Consider the following 21,856-nt stretch of genomic DNA (forward strand, 5'->3'; position numbering starts at 1 on the left):
GCTGTGTCTCTGTCTCTGTAATTCAGCAGCTTGGCAATGATGGGCCTCGGGGTGCCCCCGGCTTCGGACGCGGGCCCAGGGATCTGTGCGCTCTCTCCACTATGAACATCGGGGAAAAAGCGTCGGCACCCAGAAGCGTGGCCAACAGCTTCTCAACGAAGAGCTCCATCTTTCCCGTCTGGGTGGTCTCCGAAACTCCCGTGATGCGTATGTTCGATCTTCGAGAGCGGGCCTCCAAGTCCTCCGACTTCTCTTGAATCACTTGCAAGAGTCTGTCATGCTGCTTCCGAACTTTGTCCTGTTCCGTTTGGGCTTCCTCCACCTCCAGTATGCGTCGTTCAGCCATGTCCAGGCGCTCCGAATGTTTGTCTACTCTTTCGGACATGCGGTCCATCCTATAGGAGAGCGCATCTATCTTAGATCCCAAGGAGGCCATGCTGTCCTGTAGGCCTTTTTCCATCGTCACCAATAGGGCCTTAATGTCTGTGTAAAACGTGTTTTCCGCCCCCCTAGGCTGTGGAGCAGGCTCCATTTCTGGCGCTTCTGGGGCCTTGGTGCGGCGCTGTTCATAGGGCAATTTCGTTTGAGTTTTGTCCCCCTTACCCATGCTGCTTCCGTTGCGCTGGGCAGCTCTAGTCAGGATCAGCCAGGGCGCTGAGATGGTATCTCTTGTGCCCTTCCAGCAACCAGCTGTTGGGTTTGCCGCTCTCCTCGCTGTCTTCGTGTGATCAGGCCCACTCAGGCCCAGGGGTACAGCCCGTCCACCTCTCCAGGGCCGCCAGCGCCGCAGTCGTGAAGATCTAAAGCGCTCCCCAGCCGCACCCCCAGGGCGTCGCCAGGGCTCTCCACCAAAAATCCACTTGGGCGGGCAGCTCTCACCACCCGAGTTTGGAATATGCGGCCGTGACCCCAGTTGCACAGCAGGAATACCTCGAAGGATCGTGCTCCTCCGGCAAAAATCCCACGACTAATGGCTCCAGGGTCCGTGCAGTAGCTGCCAGTAGGTTACGCTGCCATATGTCTCATACTAGCACCACAGTGCAGGAGTAGAACGACCTGCAGTGCCAAGAAGGGTGCCCCATGTCTTCTCTAGGCAGGGGGGCGGCCGTGGGAGCTCCAGGCACACAGGACCTAGGGCCGCTTAGCACAATGCCAGGTACGAGCACATGTAGCATCAAATAGGGCTCCCTACTGTTATGAGGCAGCGCCGCATGGGCAGATAGGTCCGGGCCACCTCCTTCCCCCGTCGCGTCGCAGGTTCCCGCTCTCCTCCAGTCCCCTCTGTCGCAGCGGGCCAAGGTCAGCGCGGCCGCCGCACGTCGGTGCACGCACACCGGGCTGCGCGCAAAATCCAGGCCGGGGAGGAGGGGCCCTGCTCTTCGGCACTCTCACTCTCGCCGTGCGGAGCCCTGCGGGTCGCTGTGCCATCTACCCTGCTTTCGGCCGGTTGCGGCGGGCTGCAACGGTGTTGGCGAGCCTTGGTGTCCCCTTCAGACTTCGCGGGGTCAGGATAAATTCAGGATGGCAGTGGTGATGGCTCGGAGCTCCGAGATTAGGAGTCCGCCATCACCGCTGGCAAGTTCCGCCCCCCACTAACACCATAGTTAGTAATAGAATACATCCCAATATTTTTTGTGGGTTCAGTGTATTTGGACTGGTATCGTGGATGTACATTACTCAGCAATTGAACCCTTTTGTGAGATTGAAGTTAGCACAGCTTTAGGTTGTGGGTTCAGATTGGTTTCCCCAGTTGTGAGGCATACTTTAGTTAGTATTAGAACTTGACCTTACACAGCGGTGAAAGCATTTAATATATAGGATTATTATGACGGAGAACACAGGACTAGGTTTTGATGAGGACACAGAACAGGCTATACTATTAACACCTAGTATATTGGACACACATTTTTCACAAATACTGTCTCACACAGAGGACTGGACGAAGCTGAGCAATATTAAAAAACAACATGTAAGGACTATTCTACATGCTGCAATCTTGACTGACTATCTAAGAGGGAACATCACCCCTCCCTGGTTGATAGTTGGAAAACGAGGCAGCATCTGTGAGGCCTGCACAAATAACATGACTATATTTGTCCTTCACTGGGAACTAAACACCCAATTGTAGCGCCTGACTCTCAGAGGGTAGCGTTGCAGAGCATTCTGAGGCTTACTCAAGGGAGGTATTGAGGACTAGTAATCGCCATTTGCAGGTCCGCAAAAATAACACTCAATAATTGATTGTCCAGTCTGTACTTTGCTTTATAAAAGTAAGAGTACATTTATTAAACACACACACTACTCAATACCCTGCACCAATTTACAAATATACAAAAGCTGTTGGAGTTACTTTGTGACATTGCATAACATCTCCACCCCTCCCGCAGGGGGGGTGGGGGTCTAGTACCAACACTCCAATGTATGCACATCATCTTGCCGCCCAATGCAGTTAGTGGAACATATTCTGGAGCGAGGGCCCTGTGCACTGGTACCATCCGAGTGGCGACCTCCCCCCCCCCCCCAGTATCTCAACAAGCATTTAAATTAGGTAACACTGTCTTGGTGACTCACAACCCTGACTGCGCATTTGCTACTGACCATGAAGTATGCACATCTACATCTTAAGGACCTGCAGTATGGGTTCTTCACCTAAGCGCAGCAGCAAGAATACATGTTTAAGCACCACTTTAGAATGATAGTACTCATAACATTTGGGTTTCATTAAAATGTGTTGCAATTACAGCCCCTAAAGGCATCACAGATGATCACGCATATACAGCCAGACACCCTAGCAGGAATGTCTGACAATATAACCCCACTTTGCTTATGACATCACCTTACATAGGTACTTCACATGACACATGTGACCTCCAGTCCCCCTAAAAGAAATAACATTAGTAAATGCACTGCTGGTGCAATTACTCCTCTTCACCTCCAGAGGATGCCCTTTTCCAAACATCCCCAACTTGAGGGGTTGTTTCTCTTAAGTCCCCAGGACACTTAGGGTGAGACTTTTCTCTTCGTGCTGGGGGAGACTGCGCTTCTCCAGCAGCCCCCCGGCACCTTTGCACTCCTGTGGTGGTGACCCCGTCCTCCTGGGGCCACCACGAGTCGAGAAAAAGCTGTTTGGACCTTGCAGGCCGGTCCTGGCCTGCAAGGCATTATAGGATGGCTTGCATTTATTAGTAGTGGCTCCCTCGCTGCTTCGGGTGGAGCCGCAATCCTGCCGCTGGCAGCTTCGCCGCATTTTTCACCCTTGGTGGATGTCCCGGTCCCACCCGGACCTCCAGGTGACTGTATGCGGCTCGGGGAGCCCACCCCTAGCCGCTCCTTCGGTTTTCCGGGGCCCGGTCCCACCCGGGCCCCTCGCACCTCCTTAGATCGTTCTGGTGTTCCCGGTTCCACCCGGGGCCCCCGCATTCCCATTCGGGGAAGGGCAGCCCGGGAGCCCACCCCCGGCTGCCACCGCCAGCTCCCCGCCCGGCCAGCACTCTTCTGTGCTGCCGCGGGAGCCGGCTCCTCTCTTCGGGTCTGCCGGCGGGCAGACGCTGGGAATCCTGCGGGTCCTCCTGGACCTTGGGGGAGTGCGACGGAACTCCCCCCGCCTTCTCCCTCACTTCAGGCCTTGGAAATGGGGTCCCGGGCCCCGGGGCCATCTCCACGGGAAGCGCGACGGCGCTACCCATCGGTTCTTCTTCGATGGGGGCCAGGTATCTTCACGGGGAGAGCAACGGCGCTCCCCGGTTTGGCTTCGGGCCTGGGGATGGGGTCCCGGGCCCCTACAGACCTCTTCTCGGGGGGCGCGACGGCACTCCCCCATCTCCATCTTCGGTGGGGACCAGGGTGGGGTCCTGGCCCCCCTGCAGGGCACTTTCACGTGCAGCGCATTGGCGCTCCCTGGTTTTCCTTCTTCTGGCGGCAGCCCCCGGGGACCTGACCCACCCCGGGGGCATCTCTGAGACCGGAAGCAGAGCCCCATGCACTTCGTCATCTGTCAAAGGTTGCCTACCTTCCAGGGGCCATAGCTCAGCCCCTGGGGGTCCAATCGTCGCCATTTTTGCATCTTCCCGCCCCTGGTGGCACCCCCAGCCACTGGGAGCACTCTTCTTCACCCTCCGGGTTTCCAAGAGGGTGCATTCTGCAGGGAGCGGTCTTCACTGGCTCCCTGCACCAGCCTTTCACCTGGCTCTCCTCCTGGGCCTCTCTTCTCTCTGCGCAGAGGCCCCTGCTTCTGCGCACCGGTCCTGGGCTCTTCTTTTGGTACTGTTAGGACCCTGGGGCAGTAGGGGGCTGGCAGTAAGTCTCTGTTGGTCCTATCAAACAGCGACACATCACTTCCCTGCCCCTGCTCCCTCCTTCATGTTCAACCTCTGGGTTTGTTTAAAATGGCGTCTGCCAGGGTCTCTGAAGCAAAACCCCTTCCCCCCTCGCTGCCTTCCCTCCTTGGTGCAGCCTGGTGCCTGGCACCCAGCGATAGCTGCTGATGGATGAGCCTATAGCCCCAACCATCTTCTCTTCGTGGAGAGGAGGTCTTAGCTTGTGGAAGAAAGGTTATCAATCCATTCAGCTGAGGTCAGCCCTCAGCCTGGCCCTGGTTATGACTGACTCAGAGAAATGTGACATTTCGGGATGACCCAAAAGCAGTACAAATATGACTTTGGTCTCTGCAGAATACTCCTTTTCACATTCGCTACAGTGGACTTTAGTGCGTGTCTGGAATCTGTAGGCCTTATGAAAGTTAATCTAGCACATGAGCTTCACATCCCCATTGGGGAATAATGAAGTGAAAAACAGTAAAACACACTGACTTTCCCAGGCATGTTCCTTCCCAGTATATAAAGCCTATTCCAAGTCACCACACAATTCTGCCCAAGTCCTGCCACACCCTTCATCTTGTAGCTGCTCCCGGACTGCACACGCTAGGAATCTCCCCTGCGCAGCCCCTACACGTGTGCACACGCATGTACATGTGTCTGCATGTAACCAGCCCGGTGTCCCTTACTCCAGCTGCTGCGCAGTGGCCTTGTCAAGCCAGGGGGACACCAGTAAAATCCCCATGCAGTCTCTTACATCTTGAGTTCACTGTGGGTGAGTCCCAACTTATGAGGCTCCCCCACAGTAAAAGTTCAACAATTAGGTGCTCAAAAAGCAAAAACATCCGGGCGGCCCATAGTGTCAGAGCCACCTTCTAACACAAATGTACTGAGACTTTTCCTTGACAATAAAAAGATTTTGTCACTAACTGGTCGAAAATAGCCTGGCGTTGTACCAGGGATTGGTTAGTGTTGATAATTACAACAGCAAAAGAGACAGCCGAACAACTGGTAATAGACATTCAGACCTTGGAACGCCAACTGAAATCAGAAATACATGTAACAGTTTATAAAAAGAAATGTCAAAGAACTTAAATGAAATAAAGGACGATTTAGTTAAGTTCAAAATGACCAAACTTAAAAAAGATCTAGAAAGATTTTCATTGGAAAAGGTTTACCCTTATACGATAGAAGGATACCAAATCTCTGCTAGTAAAAAGACTAATAAGAGAGGTACCCATGGTTGGAGAAGGGACACAGACGAGTGGACATCAAACTCTGATGAGTAAAGTGATTCAAATGATTCAGATATAGATCAGTAACCTCACAGCACCTATAGGCGAGGCAGAGGACATGGAAGAACACACACCTTTCATCAGCAGGCACCATGGTGGCCACCACAACCATGGTCTTTTCAGCCACACCCTTACAATCCCTGCCCTCCCTTTGGCGTTCCTTCTTATCAGCTTTTTTTTGGCAATGACAGAGGAAGAAGGGGAAGAAGGAGAGGCAACAGAGGTCGAACAGCAGGGAACTAGCAACAAGTGAGTTGGGACCAGCACTGGAACATAGGATAACGAGGAGCATGGCGGAGCAATGGGCCCTGTTCCTGAGTTGTGCTCACTGCAGCTCATTATGAATTATAGACTGACATCTTAGAAAGAGGTTTTAAGTTAATGACTTTGAGAATTTTGTATTAGTTTCAAGCTATTTTTATAAACTTCTCACTGCTCAAAAAATTTAATTTTCTTATATTTTAGCTTTTGCAACACATTTGATTGCTTGCTTTTACTCGCAACAAAGTGTCAGAGAAAATGTGGGGCCAGCATCGGACACGCCGAGAGTATGGCGGTCATGCCGGCCCCTGACGACCTGGGAGGCAGGCCTGTCGCACACAGCAGTGACGCAACAGGCGCGCCTCCAACATGATAGGTCGTGGGTCATGGGGTGTGACCCAGAAGTGATGCGAATCACTTTCGGGTCACGCAAGTGGCCAGCACCAAGCAGGCCAGAACCGGTCTGAGGAAAATGGCCATAACCAGCCTCGCTAGGAGGCTGCTATTTGATTTCCTCTTTTTCTCTGTTCCAAGTTTTTGAAGAGCTTCACTGAGGATCGTCGATAGGTCGGTGGAACGGTGTTTTCATTTTCCCCTGCAGGCATCGAGTCGTGGTGGAGCGGGGGGGTGTCGAACTGCGGCGGCGACATTATTTCCATCACACCGAGTCGTGGCGGAGCTGTGTGTGCCAGGAGCAAGATCGGGCATTGGGAGCAAGTGGAGTGGTGTGGCTCACTGGTTAGAGGCAGCAGACCCGGGAGCAGAAGTCGGCCCGGGACCAGGGTTCAATTCCCGACGCGGCAGGTTCGTGGACCAGGGTCAGCGGACTCGACAATTCTCGCCTCGGTGCCTACTCTAACCTGGGGTCCCACTCGGCAACTGTGGGCATTAGCTTGCCTAATCTCCACAACGGCCCCACCAACGCCGGGGATGCCTGGCTCCACCTTGGGGATTCCCAGTAGGGACCATCCCACAGGGAAAGCCAGGACGGGTTCCCCAGCGGTATACAGCGCCGGGACGCCCCTTTGCTGGGGCAGCTGTGCGCTTTACAAGTATACAACATTTAACATTTAACATTTGACGCGGGTTCATCGGTTCCAAAGACTGGGTGAGTGCTGACACGCTCAGCTGTGAGGGTGGTCAGGCGCACAATTAGGCGGGGAGCGGCTAACGTTTTCGACCGCTTCCCGGTTCACTTGCCTTGGCGGGGATAGCAAACCAATTTAAGCGCGTGTTTGCAGTGCAGGCGGGGGAGCTGCTGACATTCCGCTAGGGTTTTTTGGTGCATGAGCAGTAGCATGTAGGAGAGCACTCATGGTAATTTTAATTACCGACCACACCGTTTGAAGCACCCGCACCGTTTGATTTGGGGCAGCTGTTCCTAGGAGAGCGTTCACGGTACTCTTTACCGCTTGGACCGTTAAAAGCGCCTGCACCGTGTGGTATTGGAGGGGGCAGCGCTCCAACTTATTACATAATTGTGCACGCTCGGTGTACTGGACAGAAGTTCATATCGCTCATCCAGGTGGGGGCATGCGCTAAGGGCACATTTCAGTGGCACAAATTTTGTAGCAAAGAAAAGTTATCGTACAGTGTAGTGGGCAACAGTGCTCCGTGATATCAAGGTGGGGCAGTAAATACCACAGCCATGCTTGAATATTACGGCCCATTGTCTAATCATTTACCACAATTTGCAGATCACACCTGGGTTTGGTGTTTCCCATGGGGGGGGGGACTGCACGTGATCTTGTGTTTTATCTATTACAGTGAACAAGCAGGGACAAGAATTTAAGGAGTCCATTCCTCAACTGGAGCAACGCAGGTGATACCAAAGGGGGGCATGGACAGGCCTGCACTACACCGCTTCTGTGAGCCGCACGGGCTAAGATTTCTCGCCTAACCCACCGGACTAGCTGGTGTGGCGCGGCTCTGGTTGCGTGGGTGCTTACGGACGGTTGTGTACCTCCAGCAATAAGGTAAGGGCCTGGACGGTGGTACCAGGCCTAGAAGCATTGTGGGGGAATTTGTTCCATTGTGTGCCATTGCCAGATTGAACGTGTAAGCGGGGCTAGCATTGTATACGCGGTGGTAGTCACAGCACTGTCAAAGTATTCAGCAGCTAAGTTAAGCAGCAATGGCCAGTAAAATGAAGCGGGGCAAAAAGCACTCTTGCATGGAATACATGAGGAGACAATGATGCGCAAGATGGTCACCATGGATAGGAGCTGGAAGAAAGTAGATAAATTGGGGCAGAACCTTGGAGATCTCAGAGAGAGGGTGGAAGGTCAAGGAGGGGTTTTGGAGAGTCCCAGGCGAACCATAGTACCTCCCAAGCCCAGGGGAGAATTAGATCCCCTTCCTAAGCGGGTTAGGCCCAAAAAAGGGGGTACAAAACCAAAAGCACTGGTGCCAGTTTCTCAGCCCGGGGATGAGAGGAGGAGGTGCCCGGTCCATCGGGAGTAGTGCCATTGGGAGCGGTCCCATTGGGTGCCTCGGTCCAGCCGGATGTATGATGTTACAACGCACACTTTTACAACGCATACCTTTACAACGCATTTTTTACAACGAAACATCCATTACAACGCATTCCATTGCAACGCATGCCATTACAATGAAATTTTAAAAACTACATTTACAAGGCATTCCATTACAACGCATAATACCTTTACAACACATACCATTACAACTCATAACATTACATTGTATGTTTGGTAAGTATTGGATAGTGTAGGGGTAAAAATTACTATTCTAACTCCAGGAGGTGCAACAGTAGGGTAAGTGTTGGATAGTGTAGGGGTAAAAATTACTATTCTAACTCCAGGGGGTGCAACAGTAGGGGAAGTGTTGGATAGTGTAGGGGTAAAAATTACTATTCTAACTCCAGGGGGTGCAACAGTAGGGTAAGTGTTGGATGGTAATGTTATGCGTAGTAATGGTACGCGTTGTAATGACTGAGTTGTAATGACATGCGTTGTAGTGGTGTGCGTTGTAGTGTCATGCATTGTAATAGTTGCGTTGTAATTGCATGCGTTGTAATGGATGTTGCGTTGTAAAAGTTTCGTTGTAATGGTAGTACGTTGTAAAAGTTGCGTTGTAAAGGTTGTTTCCCGTCCAGCCTGCCCCCACGGGTGTGGTCCCTCTGGGAGGTCCATCAGGAGTGGTTCCTATGGGAGGTGTTCCTGTGGGTGCCCCGGTACCGGTCGTTCCGGTGGGGGAGACCCCTCTGGGAGGTTTGCCTGCAGGGGTGGTTCCAGTGGGCAGCAGCACACAGGTTCCACTGATAACTGGGCGGGAGTCCCCAAGGATGTCCTCGCTGGCTCTAACCCGGTCCCACCAGATTTAGTGGCACACTTAGCGGCAGTCCAGTGACAGAAGCAAGGAAGATGGTAGCTCAGTTTGTGGCAACACCTGGGGGATCGCTAAGTGGGCGACAGGGTACTCCTTCTCTTCCCAACCCAACCAGTGGGGTTCCTACACTTGGAGTAAACAAAGAAGTACCGGTGATCAGCCAGGCGAAGGAGAAGTTGACGGAGCCTGCTGGAACGAGTTCAGTAGGTAAGCAGGTGACATTGCCAATGCTGGGTGTGGGTGAATCACGTACCGGGAGAGAGAATGGGGCTAGACACGTGACACGTGAGGTGAAAGAACTCATATGGTCAGGCAGTTATGTTAGTATGTTCTCTTTGCTCTTGAATGAAAGAGAATGGGAGGAAGCTAAGAAACAGAAGGACCGGATGCTCTCTAGAGAATGGGCAGCTGAATTGTTAAAATTCAGGATGGAAGAGAACTTGAATAACTGGATCAGGGGTTTTTCAGTATTCATGGCAGTGATGGCAGAACGTTTTCCTAACATACAGGCACAGATGGCATGTTATCAGAACCGCATTACTATGGCTCATGAAAATATGGGGGAGGTGGTTGGAAGCAGTATAACATTGACTTCAGGAGGGCTAAGTCAGCTGACCCAGCCCTTTCATGGGACCGGGTCGACACAATATCCTGGTTGGATCAGTTTGGGGCAGCACAGTCCAATAATCAGTTTTGTACAGCCAATCTAATAACAGGGGATAGACAGTCCAACTCTTTTAACATTTTCAGCCCTTTCGGCCTACACAAAATACAGGCCCTGCCAAGAACCCAGGTAGCGGGGAGGACGAAAGGGGACATGTTGGGATTTTAATAGGCGGACATGCACCAGGGCACCAGGCACATGCAAGTTCAAACACGCCCGCTCTATCTGCGCTAACCCATCACACCCAGAGTCCAAATGTCTCAAGAAATCTAGAGATAAAGGAAGGAGGAAACAGGAATGAGATTAGGGTACACCAGGTGGGGCACTCACCCATTGACATAACAGCTATGACCCCTTGGCTGAACAAGTACCCTTGTCAGTCCACTGCTAGGACTCTGCAAGAAGGTTTCATGTATGGGTTTAGGCTCCCCGCACCTGACTATGTGGGGGCACCTGATTGCAAAAATCATCTTTCAGTTAGAACTAATCCAGGCATTGCGGCAACAAAGATTACTAAAGAACTACGCCTGGGCTGAATAATGGGGACATTTGACTGCATCCCAGTACACAATTCTGTCTGCTCCCCTTTGGGGGTGGTCCCCAAAAAAGAAGAGGGTTAGTTCAGGTTAATTCACAATCTATCTGCACCTAAAGGTAACTCATTAAATGACGCCATCAGTGATGAGATTTGTAGTGTAAAATATGCGTCATTTGACCAGGCAGTGGAAATGCTTAGTGGCCAGGGCCCTGGTGCATTGCTGGCAAAATCCGATATTGTGTCTGCTTTTTGTATGTTGCCAGTTCACCCTGCGGACTTTCACTTGCTGGGAGTTAAGTTTCAAGAAAAATTCTACATGGACATGTGTATGCCCATGGGGTGCTCGGTCTCCTGCGCTTACTTTGAGAAATTCAATTCATTTTTGGAATGGGTTTTTAGACAGGTGACCGGGCATCAGTTTGTCATGCACTATCTATCCTGGGGTCAGCGGGCTCCCAGAGGTGTGCGTGGGCACTGCAGTAATTCTGCATGTTCATGCGAGCCTTTGGGGTTCCCTGGCACAGGAAAAGACAATGGGGCCAACAACAACGATAGAATTCTTAGGCATTGAGTTAGATTCAGTTCAAGGGTGTTTCCGTTTACCGGCAGACAAGATTAAAAAATTCAGGACAGAGTTGCAGCAATGCCTCACCAAGGATAAGGTTACTTTGCATCAGTTACAGCAGACAGTAGGGCAGTTGAATTTTGCTCTCAGAGTGATCCCAATGGCACAACCATTCTCCCGTTCCATCTCCCAGACCATGGTCTCAAAGGAAAGCACCACCACACCAGGCTGTCGGCTGAGGTTAGAAAGGACATGTGGATTTGGATGGCATTCCTGCAGGACTTCAACGGCAGGGTAGTGTGGCCCGGTCCACCCACTGCCTCTGCAGAGTTAGGTTTATGGACTGATGCTGTGGGTAGTGTGGGATTTGGCACCATACTTGGTAATAAGTGGGTGGCACAGCAGTGGCCAGCATCATGGGTGCAGAATGGTTTAACAGCTAACATTGGTTTCTTGGAATTGTTTCCTATCTGGGTGGCCTTAACGGTTTGGCCCCAGAGACTGCATAATCAATCAGTAGTGTTTTGGTCTGACAGCACAACTGTAGTCAAATGCGTCAACCAACAAGCAGCACGGTGTAAAATGATTCTCCGCCTGTTAAAGGAGATAGTGCTGTTGTGCATGAAAGCAAACATACTGTTTAGAGCTAAACATGTGCTAGGTGTGTTAAATTATGCTGCTGATGCATCTCTCGCTTCAAGATGCAGGTCTTCAGAGCACACCTCCCCTCAGCAGAGGCAAATCCAACATCCTTCCCAGAAATACTTTGGCAGATTGGTGCTCTCAACTACCGAACCTCGTGGCAGCTAGCCTAGCTCCCAGGACCAGGAAAGCTTATGAAGGGGCGTTTTGGGCATATTGTACATTCTTGGGAAGGGATTGGACAGAAGAGTGGCATGACACAGGGGCACTCCTGCGTTAATTGGGTGCTTTAAATGAAGAGGGGCGCTCTGCAGCAGCAGCCAGGCGCCACGTGGCAGCAATATCTTTCTATGCGCAAACCAGATACAGGGGAGATCCCACCAATAGATTCACATTCAGGAAGGCTTTGAAAGGATGGCAGCGCATCCAAGGGTCAGCACCGGACTCGAGACGTCCAATAGGAGTGGAGTTGCTAACATCCTTACTTGGGGAGCTTGACACTGTTTGTAAAACTGCGGGGGAAGCTCTGCTATTCAGGGGGGCCTTTTCATTCGCTTTTAATAGTGCTTTTCGGATAGGGGAATTGGTGGCCCAGAATAAACAGGATGTACAAGGGGGTCTACAGTTAGACCATGCAAAAATACAAAGCGACACCTTATTGATATCCATTAGGAAGTAAAAAACTGACCAAGAGGCCCGTGGTGAGGGGATAGTGCTACATCGGCAGTCCTTGCTGTCCCATAGCACAGTTAGAGGCATTTTTACAACATAGACCCAGTACGAGGGAGGGGACATTGTTAATCCATGCGGACGGTACCCCGCTCACCAGATTTCAGTTTAAAAGAGTCATGGATATGGCAGTGCAGCAGGCAGGTTTGGATCCTAGTTGCTTTGGAACTCATTCTTTCAGAATAGGGCTGCCACTGAGGTGACAGCAAGAGGTTTTCGCAGCAGCAATGTCAAAAGGATTGGGAGGTGCTCCTCCAATTGTTATAAACGCTATGTATGGGTGCACATGTGAGTGGGACGTTTTGCATGGTGCTGATGCATGTCTTTCTCTGCTTACCTTTACAGTTTCTCTAACGTGTCACGCAGGGGGGAAACTGGCGCCGGCCCATCAGCAACTACCACCAAAGCAAGGACAAGCACATCCATCGGAACCGGGACCACATGTTGTTTGGATTATTGGCCATTCATATGTAAGGCATTTGAAGTCATTTTTTTTTTCAGGGAATTACAAATCCAGAGCTGAGCAGGCTGGTTTTAGGGTCTCACTGCATGGTAAAGGGGGTCTCTGCTTGAGTCAGTTCAGGGTTTTTGTAAGGGACCTGCTGAGCAAGGGTGGGCCTCTCCCTAGTATCATTATCTTACACCTGGGAGGAAATTATCTGGTGAATCTGGGTAGAAGAGGGCTAGTGGAATCCATAATCACGGAAGTGGGTTGGTTAGCGAAAACATGCCAGGGATGCACAATAGTATGGTCACAGATGGTACCCAGATGTCAATGGAGGGAGGGGGGAGTCTGTTAAGGCAATGAACCACTCAGTAAGAAGGATCAATAACAAAATGGAGAGGCTGTTTAGGTCTCCTCAGTTACAGGCGATCGCCCACGGGTGCATCAGGGGGGATCCGTGCTTCTTGAAAAACGGTGTCCATCTATCAAAAGTTGGTAATGCAATCCTCTTAGAGAATCTGCTTGCTTGGTTAGGGGGCGTCAGAAGCAGGGCATGACCTTCTAGTTAGCATAGTGGGGGGGGGGCAGAAAGTCGGTCAACTCTGCTGGCCTGTGGCGGTAAGGTCATGATTGGTGAGCAGTAAATTTAAGGTCCTTAGAGGGCGGCGCCATTCTTGAATGGGGTCGCCCAAGGGGGCGGGACAAGTGGTCCCTCCTAGAACTCCAGGGGCAGTTACAGCCTGGTTGGCTGGATGGGTGTGGGGTAGTGGGGAGTTACGCTTTTCCTAGGCTAGTTGGCCACCCCGCACGTGCACAATGGCGCCAGTAAAGGGCGCAGAACTGCAAGGGCCCCTTATGGAGATAGTATACATAGCGTACGGGGGTAACCAGGGGGGAAGTACCCTCATGGTGAATGGGCCCTCTGCGCATGTGCACTCCGGATGGAGGGCAGGCTTATTTGATAATGATTTGACACCAGTGTTTGACCTTGCCTTAGGCTCAAATATGGATATGCAGAAAAGTAATTGCCATTATGATTATTGATAATGATATGTTTAGATTCAGATAGCAATAACTGGTATTATAGTTATGTTAAGGTTAGCCATCTGACATCTGTACCTATCAATGTAATCAATGTCAATTGTATGTTTTCTGCGTAATTTTGTAATATTGTGAATATGAATTCTTTAATTGTTTCTTAATAAATACAGCCTAGGGTTATCTACGACCCCCTTTTCCAAAGAAATTCTTGTTCTTGATGTTATGTGGGTCTTGACAAGGGAGGAGGGGGTATAGGTAGTAACAGGCCATATTCAGGCCTGCCAAGTATCACGCATCAGGCGTGACGCTAAAGCATTTCAGTGTGGTGTTCCCGCATCACCGCACTGAAATGCATTGTCACGCATTTTTGTCACTGTCCACACTCTGCTGACAGCGCTGAAACTTGCTGCCAACGACTCCAAGTGCTAGCGCGCGCCGCCACCCGTGTGTGCCACGGGCTGCAGCAGACTTCACTTGCCAGCAGCAGCAGCTCAATAGTTAAAGATCTGCTCTCAGACAATGTTACAGTATCTGCCCGGGTGCCTACGAGATTCCCGCCCACGCTGCGCCGGCTGCGCGGCTAGTGTCAGTCACTGTGAGTCACTGACTGCAGCCCAATTAATACCGAGACCCCGGCGCGGCGGTCTCTGCATTATAGGCTGTGGCGCCGTGGGGGGGTCGGGGAGGGGGGGAGAATATGACCTCAAGTCCTCCAGTAACAGGAAGTGAAGAGGTCGGTCAGAATCGGTGATCCGGGTGTGTCTGAAACTGAATGCGCTGCTGCCTGTGCAGGAGGGGAAATCATTTATTATAATATTAACCCGGCTGCGATGTCAGACGGGCGGGACGGCACAACATCGACCTCACAGTGAAGTTCTCCCTATTACTTCCTATCCCTGCTTAGGTTGGTTGTGACACTGTGGATAGTCATTCAGGTTTCCAGGGTTTTAGTTCCTGACTCAGGGTTCGAGCGAGTGTGACACCATGGCAGAGGCCACGAGTCCAGGCCTCGAGCCAAGGTGCAGGGAGAAGTCATGACTCGTCGCGGCTGGCTGACTCGTACCGTGACAGCGCTGCAGTGTTCCCCACGCCTCAACTACGTGTGTCACACTGGGTACCTTTTAAGTAGCAGTCCTGTTTCAGACAATAGTTGCAGTATTATGGTCACACTTGCCGCTTTGCATTGAAAGATACCAGCTCCTCTTCATCGGGTGAGTGCTGCTGCTGCTTACAAGTAGCACTAGCTCACTGTTGTACTTACCGATAGTTTCACTATTGTAAATTCCTACTGTACAACCTACTTTTGTTAATTTTTTAATTCTAGGATTGTAACTGTATTTAACCATCCATGTATTTACATAAATGTGCACACTATATAAAAATTCATGTAAATAAATAAAACATGTATTCCCTCTTTCTTCCCCCACCCCCCTACCTAAGCCTCCGTTTCTGTGAGGTCAGCCCATCTCCCGTATTAGAGGCACTATCTCTGCCGGAGGGTGGCTAGAGTAACGCAGGGGGAGCCTGAAACCTTTCACCATGTCAGTCGTGTTCTGTCTGCAGAGCAGAGGGGGATTTTCGGACATTTACACCCGGGTCATGGCACAGGCAGCCAGGGCCTCTAGGAACTGCTGGAGCTAAGTAAGGGCACAGGCAGCGAGGGCTTCCAGGCAAGCGCACTGTTAGAAGCGAGTTTAGGTACCAGAATGATAGCAAATGAACAGAAAAGGTTAAGAGAAACAACCACAGGCAGGGCTGTATCTGCAGCCGGTCTGATTCTCGCCTGTAGAGCGGCTGACATTCCTTAAGGTATAACAGCACTTTAACTATTTTCATGTGTTTAAGCGTGCATTGACAATACAATACATTAGTATTTTAAAATAACTTCAACATTGTTATCCAGATCTGTAGTGCTACTATTTGAATAAAAAGATTGTTTTATTTGATTATTGTATTTAACATTGCATCTCTGCTGATAACATTCTAGTTAGTAGTCGCCATATATGACTAAGCAACACGTTTGCATTCTTGCACGTGTCCATGTAGTGTACTCTGAAGTTCTATTTCTGTGAGGAGAGATTATTCTAAGTATATGCTATTTTAATAGCACAAACCAAGGCAAGTGGAGAAAGGCACAAGTGCAGTCAGCAAGTGATGGGAGAGGTACCTGCGTTCTTTGAGGAGACATGTAATATTACTGCATTGTGCTGTCATGTTTTTTTAAAAATGGTGCGTCTATAACTCTTTCCTCAGTTGCAGCAGTGTCGAGGCAGTCCTGATGGATACAGGGATATTTTTCCAGTTCCTTCATGCATAGATGGAGAAAGTCAATTGCCTGTTTTATCACTTTTTAGAGTTTTTGGTCACCAGTCTGGTCTAAACCCTTTTATCTTAACTGCATGTGTTTAAAGATATGATCCTAAAGACCATCTCATTGCTCAAATAGGTGTAATTACTGATATTTATAGGTTTCCCCCATCGCCATTGCTTGATTTTGCACGCGAGGAAGTGTCACTCATAGTCGTTGAAAAGTCACTCATAACTACAGTGAAATTATGAAAATGTCACACATGGCAATCTGAAACCTTGGCAGCTATGCATATTCACCTGCAGTTGAATGTCACTCATAAGGGCTTTAAAAACCATGGAAATGTCACATATAACCAATCCGAAAACTTGACAGCTACTCTACACTGGAGTCTGACTCCAGGGACAGGACAGTTAGCTTGTAGAAAGGCATGCTTAGTCTTTCTTTAGTTCTCAATGAATCCGTTAAGTTTTTCACCATGGAAAGCCCTTTGATTAATGTCTATAACGTCGGCTGCCATCTTGAAGCGTATTTTCACTTGCGGGAAGACTACCCCTTTGGACCAAAATAAAAAAAGTAAATAAATAAAAATATACAAGCGAGCTTTAGTTTAATAAGCTATGTTTTTAACACAGATTCTTTCCATTTATTTCTAAATATACCCAAAACTGTTCTTGAACATGGCAAAATGTTGACAGTTAGCTGTAATTCACGGATGCGACATTATACTATATTGGAATACTGACAACTTGAAAAAAAACACGAGTTTGTCAAATTGTGTTTTGGAGTTATTGTCTGGTGGACTTCATCCTTCTGAAAAATGTCGCTTTCTTTATACAAAACTATTACAAAGCACAATGTCTCCGGCTTCAAACAGGGAACTTAACCGTTTTAAAATGGCTGCTTCCTCCCACCAAACATTTAGAGGATTCCTAAGCAACGTGACTTCCACATCTATGATGTTGCTGGTCCGTCGTCTGTTTCTGACTCGAGCGGCCGTTGGGAGCCTATGGGAACGTGGGTTTCTGACCTAGAACGCACTGACGTCTTCGGGACAGCCAGAATCTAAAGCCTTTCCGGCAGCACGCGCACCCTCTTTAGCCGGCTCTTCCCTTCTTACAGTCGCCATGGTGAGTACTGCAGCTTTTCAGAAGGGAAGGGAGTGTCGGCGGCAGTGGACACCGTGACAGTTGCGGGCATCGTGGTGTTTGAGTTTTACTGGAGATTCTTTCGAGATTAGGCAACTCGGCCCCTGTACTAGAGGTTTCCTGCACGCTGAAGTGTATTGACCGTTAAATCCGAGTCTATGCCTAAGCAACTCGAGCACTGCCTTTAAAGGGCATTAGAGGCCTGCTGTCATTTAAGTATCACCCTGCTTTGTTCATAGTGCACCTTGCCGTCCAATTCTCTCTCATCCGGAGTACACGAGCGGCGATAGAGTACACCACCTTAGGCTGTTCCGTTTGCCCCGATTCTCGCTTTTGAAGTCTTTCCATTACCGTTGATCATTGTCTCGTTACTGCACGTTATGAGTTTCTGTTAAAATATGTGCTATTGATAACATTTTACGCAATGTTTTCAATCTTCCAGAAGTTTTATGGAGGGGCCACTAACATTAAAAGGCTGATTGCTTACCAAATAAACCGCACTTATGTGTTTCTAAGCATGATAATTAATATTTGTTACTAATACACAATTTAATGCCAAGAATATTTGTCCTTTCTGCAGGACCATCCCACAGTTTTTTGCCTTTTGCTTGAACCATATTTTTGCTGGTTATAGAACTCTATGCAGTTTATCCCTGCTAAAAAAGTACCAAAATGCTTGTGCTTATCCTTTTAACATTATACAAATTAAATACACCTTAGTGGCATGTTTAACGTATCAATATGTATCAGATTCTAAAAAAGACTTTGTATGTGTTCAATGTTTTGTCTGAGCTTATGCTTCAGGTCAGTTAGATAAACAAGGTAGAATCTAACTTTTTTACTTATGGTATGGTTGATTACTTGGATTACCTGCACACATTAAGAATCATTCACACGTCAGTGTAGGTTACTTTTTTGGTCCTGATGAATTGCTAATAGACCCCAATTGAGGCTAAAGCAGCCAAGAAACATGTTGACATCCTGTTTTAGAAACTAATCACGACTGCTCTTTAGGACCATTGCATCCCACATGAGCTACACTGGTTTTAATTAGGTCAGTGAGCCTCACTAGGAATGTTTACCCTAACCCAGCATCACTTAATCTATTTTAAGCACTCTTCTCATCACACTACTATTCACTCCCCACATACCCGCACTCATATAAACAGCATCATTAAAAGATCTCTGGCAAAGAGCGCCCTTGTGGGTGCCCGTTGGGCATTGCAGCGCTGGCCTTACGAGGAGCATGCTCAGATGATGAAGCATGACACCTCTCGGGTGTGTGAGGGCATTTCCTCCTATTGGAGCATACTTTACCGACCTAACAGACTATTAGCACCTATACCCCCTCCTAGGACCTCCTGCACACCCTTGTTTCTGAGCCATTTAACATCAAGGTCTTGAGTGCCCTTTTTACACCGTATACTAGGGACTTGCAAGCAAGATAAATGGGTCATTCGAGAATAAGACAATTTAACCATGGCTAACCGGGGAGCCCACACACTTTACTACTGGTTAGTAGGGATAAATACATTTTAAAGCCAGCAAAAATAGTGTCCAGCACAAGACAAAAATTCCAGAATGACCAAACGGCAAAGGTATTTTTCCTACAAAGGTAGTACACCGATCCGTCATAAGCTTAATCTACAGCTGGACATCTTGCAATCCAATCTCTTCATCCTGTGTCGAGTTTAGAAAGTATAAGAGCTGACCTTTGGTTGGAATTCAGAACATAAATACACAACAAATCTCTTAAGAATACCTGGTATGCTCTTTCAATTGCTTTTTGTACCAAGCAAAAAGCTCCAAAACCCGTTGCGTCTTGGTGCGCAGGCATAACGGAATTTCACCAAAATGATGTTTACTTATTTAAGATTTTGCTTGCCAAGCCCACAGTCGCATTCTATAGGGTTTTTAAGCTGTTAAGCAAACAGTCAGGAATGCTGAGTTTGAAAGGTATAATGTGGTTGTTTAGGAAGATGGGAATACAACTCACAAACTTTATCAAACGGGATGTCAAATTGATTACTGTTAAGTTGGAGTTTCTTGCTTGGGTGAACATGAAATTCTTTATCACCATCCTATTAGTTGTCTTGAATGTGGCACTAAAGGCACACTAATTGGTCCTACTAGTAACCAGGCGGCAGAGCAGTTAGTAAAATAGTAATTCATGGTTTAATTATTCACAAATGCTTGTATTGCCACATTCTGAATGATTAAGAGTTTGAGGTGTACCCTCAAATATTTGGGTACAACTTACCTCATCGGGTGGGTGGTATATAAATGCTGGCTCTATCTGTGTTTGTTCATTGTTCTTAAAATTACTAGCTCTGGCGTTTATTCTTCCTTTTTTTGTTTCTTTGTTCTCCAATCTTGTTTTGAAAATCTTTTTTTTCTGATGTCAAGGTTAATGTTGCTTTTGTTAGTCCATTTTCTGTTTCAGGCAGTTTGTTACACACTCATCAGTTTTTGTCTATTTCTTGGATTCATGGTGTAGTACGGTTGGGTGCCCTAGCTGTAATGTTACAACTTAAGTACCATATTCTATCTAGATCACCCTATTCACTCCTATTAAGACCTGATTTTGGACACCCCATCGATCAGGCTTTGTTCCTTCAAATGGTCAAGTATCACCTGAATCTCTTTAGATTACGTACAATGGGGATGTTGGCAATGGTATTGTCTGGTGCGGTTTCCTAGAAAAGGAGGACCTGAGTTGATTGACCAAGTATATCAGCTGAGAGTCTGACAAAGATGAATCTTGTTCAAAAGGACCAGCATTTTGCTCACCACATACCAATATGGTGCTTATTGTCGTTTCCTTTATATAACTGGCAGTCCAGTATACACTAATAAACCTTTTCTAATTATAGCACAAACGGATACATTGGTTCCTTTATCATATTTAAAAAATTCACTGGTCATCAGTTTAGCCAGATATGGTATTACATGTATAATAACTGTAGAATCCAAATAGTATGGTTATTTTCACCTCGTGTCCTAACATCAGTTTTTATAGGCACAAAATTTGGTGCCACTTAAGCACTAACTAAAGTGACAAAAAGCACTGTCTAAAACTTAATGAATAACCCCCAAGAAAAAACTATCTCAATAGGTAAAGCACCTGGTTTGCATTGCTACTTCTCAAACTAGTGACACTCTAGAACGCTGGCCAGATGACCATGTTTGGACAGACCTAGATCTGGCTCACGGGCCATCTCTATTTGCACCTTTCAAACCGTGTCCACTTACAGCAGATGTCCTTCCCTGTATTAAATTGTCTTTTATTGATTTTGTTAAGTTGATTCTATATGTATTAACTGCTGTTCTACAGCTCTGTTTGTGTTTAGAGCTGTGGGCCAACCATCAGTTTGTGATACTGTTGGACAGCCTTATTTTTTATGTGAGGTGTATTTACACCTAACTTGCTAGTGCCTTCCGGTTCTTGCATGTTCCAGCCGGACTCAGTTGCCACCAATTAACACTTCCGCTGTCATGGTTTTTCCTGCTCACCATTCTTCACACCAACAGCTCAGCACAACCCTGAACCTACTTAATGCAGGCCGCAGCACAACCACGGCAAAGGTAAACCAGTTTGTTCCCAGTGCCAGGAACCCATGCCCCATGACTATGCAACGCAACACTATATCCACACCCGCCAACGAATGCCGCCACTACTACTCCATCCTCCAAGACCTCAGCAACATACTCAAGCAAACATGGTAGGACCTTTCTTCTGCACCCATTGTGATTTTCACCTGCGACACCTCAGATGCCGACACTGCCACCTCCAGATAACCAACGCAAGCCACTACCCCGCACAAACTGTCTGCCATGCTTCTCAGTGTCCGTCCCTCAGGAAACACTCTACTGAAATCTGGGACCTCCTCAACAGCAACACATCAGACCATCTCTTCCTGGCCAAAAAATGACCCAACTCAGCCTCCAATCCGGACATTGGCACATTCATACAACAGGACCGAACCCTCAAACCAGGCAGAGGACTACCGATCATCTACAAAAAAGACGATAGACTGCACCACCTCCATCGACTCGTACACCAACTTCACGGAACACCTCCACTTCAAAGTACGAATGGACTACAGCCCCGCCCTTAAGTAAACCCTTGCCTACGGTCCCCCGGACCCCAGGCGTAATTCTGCAACCACATCGCAGACTTAATTGCTCCCATCCGATCAACCAACTACATCATCCTTTCGGAACTCATTGTCCACCTGAAAGACACCACAGACCCTAACTCCACAGCCCTCCTCGACAGCCTCTGCAACTTTGGACCCACACAGCAGGCCACACCCTCAACCCTATTTTCTCCTCCAGTACGAACACTATCACCCCATGACCCTGCTCACATGTTCTGAACACTACATCATACATTTCAAGCTAAAGGCTCACCAAGCCAGCCCACCAAAAAAAACAAAGTACCATCAAGACACTGGGGCAAAGTATTTGAAGAAAACTGGACCATGAAATTACAGGAACTCTCACACACGTACACCAAAACTCTTTCTGTCCACACAAAGCTCTTCAATAAATGGCTT

General features: G+C 48.5%; 1 protein-coding gene across 1 annotated transcript in view; it reads left to right on the forward strand.

The window, feature by feature from the left end:
* The first annotated feature begins 17,139 nt into the window (after positions 1-17,139).
* Positions 17,140-21,856, forward strand: part of CCT2 (chaperonin containing TCP1 subunit 2) — a 310,711-nt gene continuing 305,994 nt past the window's right edge. The window contains exon 1 of the mRNA XM_078678105.1: positions 17,140-17,279. Coding sequence (XP_078534231.1) covers positions 17,277-17,279 — 3 coding nt within the window. The 5' untranslated portion in view covers positions 17,140-17,276. The remainder of the gene's footprint in view (positions 17,280-21,856) is intronic.

The sequence above is a fragment of the Lissotriton helveticus genome, chromosome 1_1 (genome assembly GCF_964261635.1).
Source record: "Lissotriton helveticus chromosome 1_1, aLisHel1.1, whole genome shotgun sequence".
NCBI classification, from domain to species: domain Eukaryota; kingdom Metazoa; phylum Chordata; class Amphibia; order Caudata; family Salamandridae; genus Lissotriton; species Lissotriton helveticus.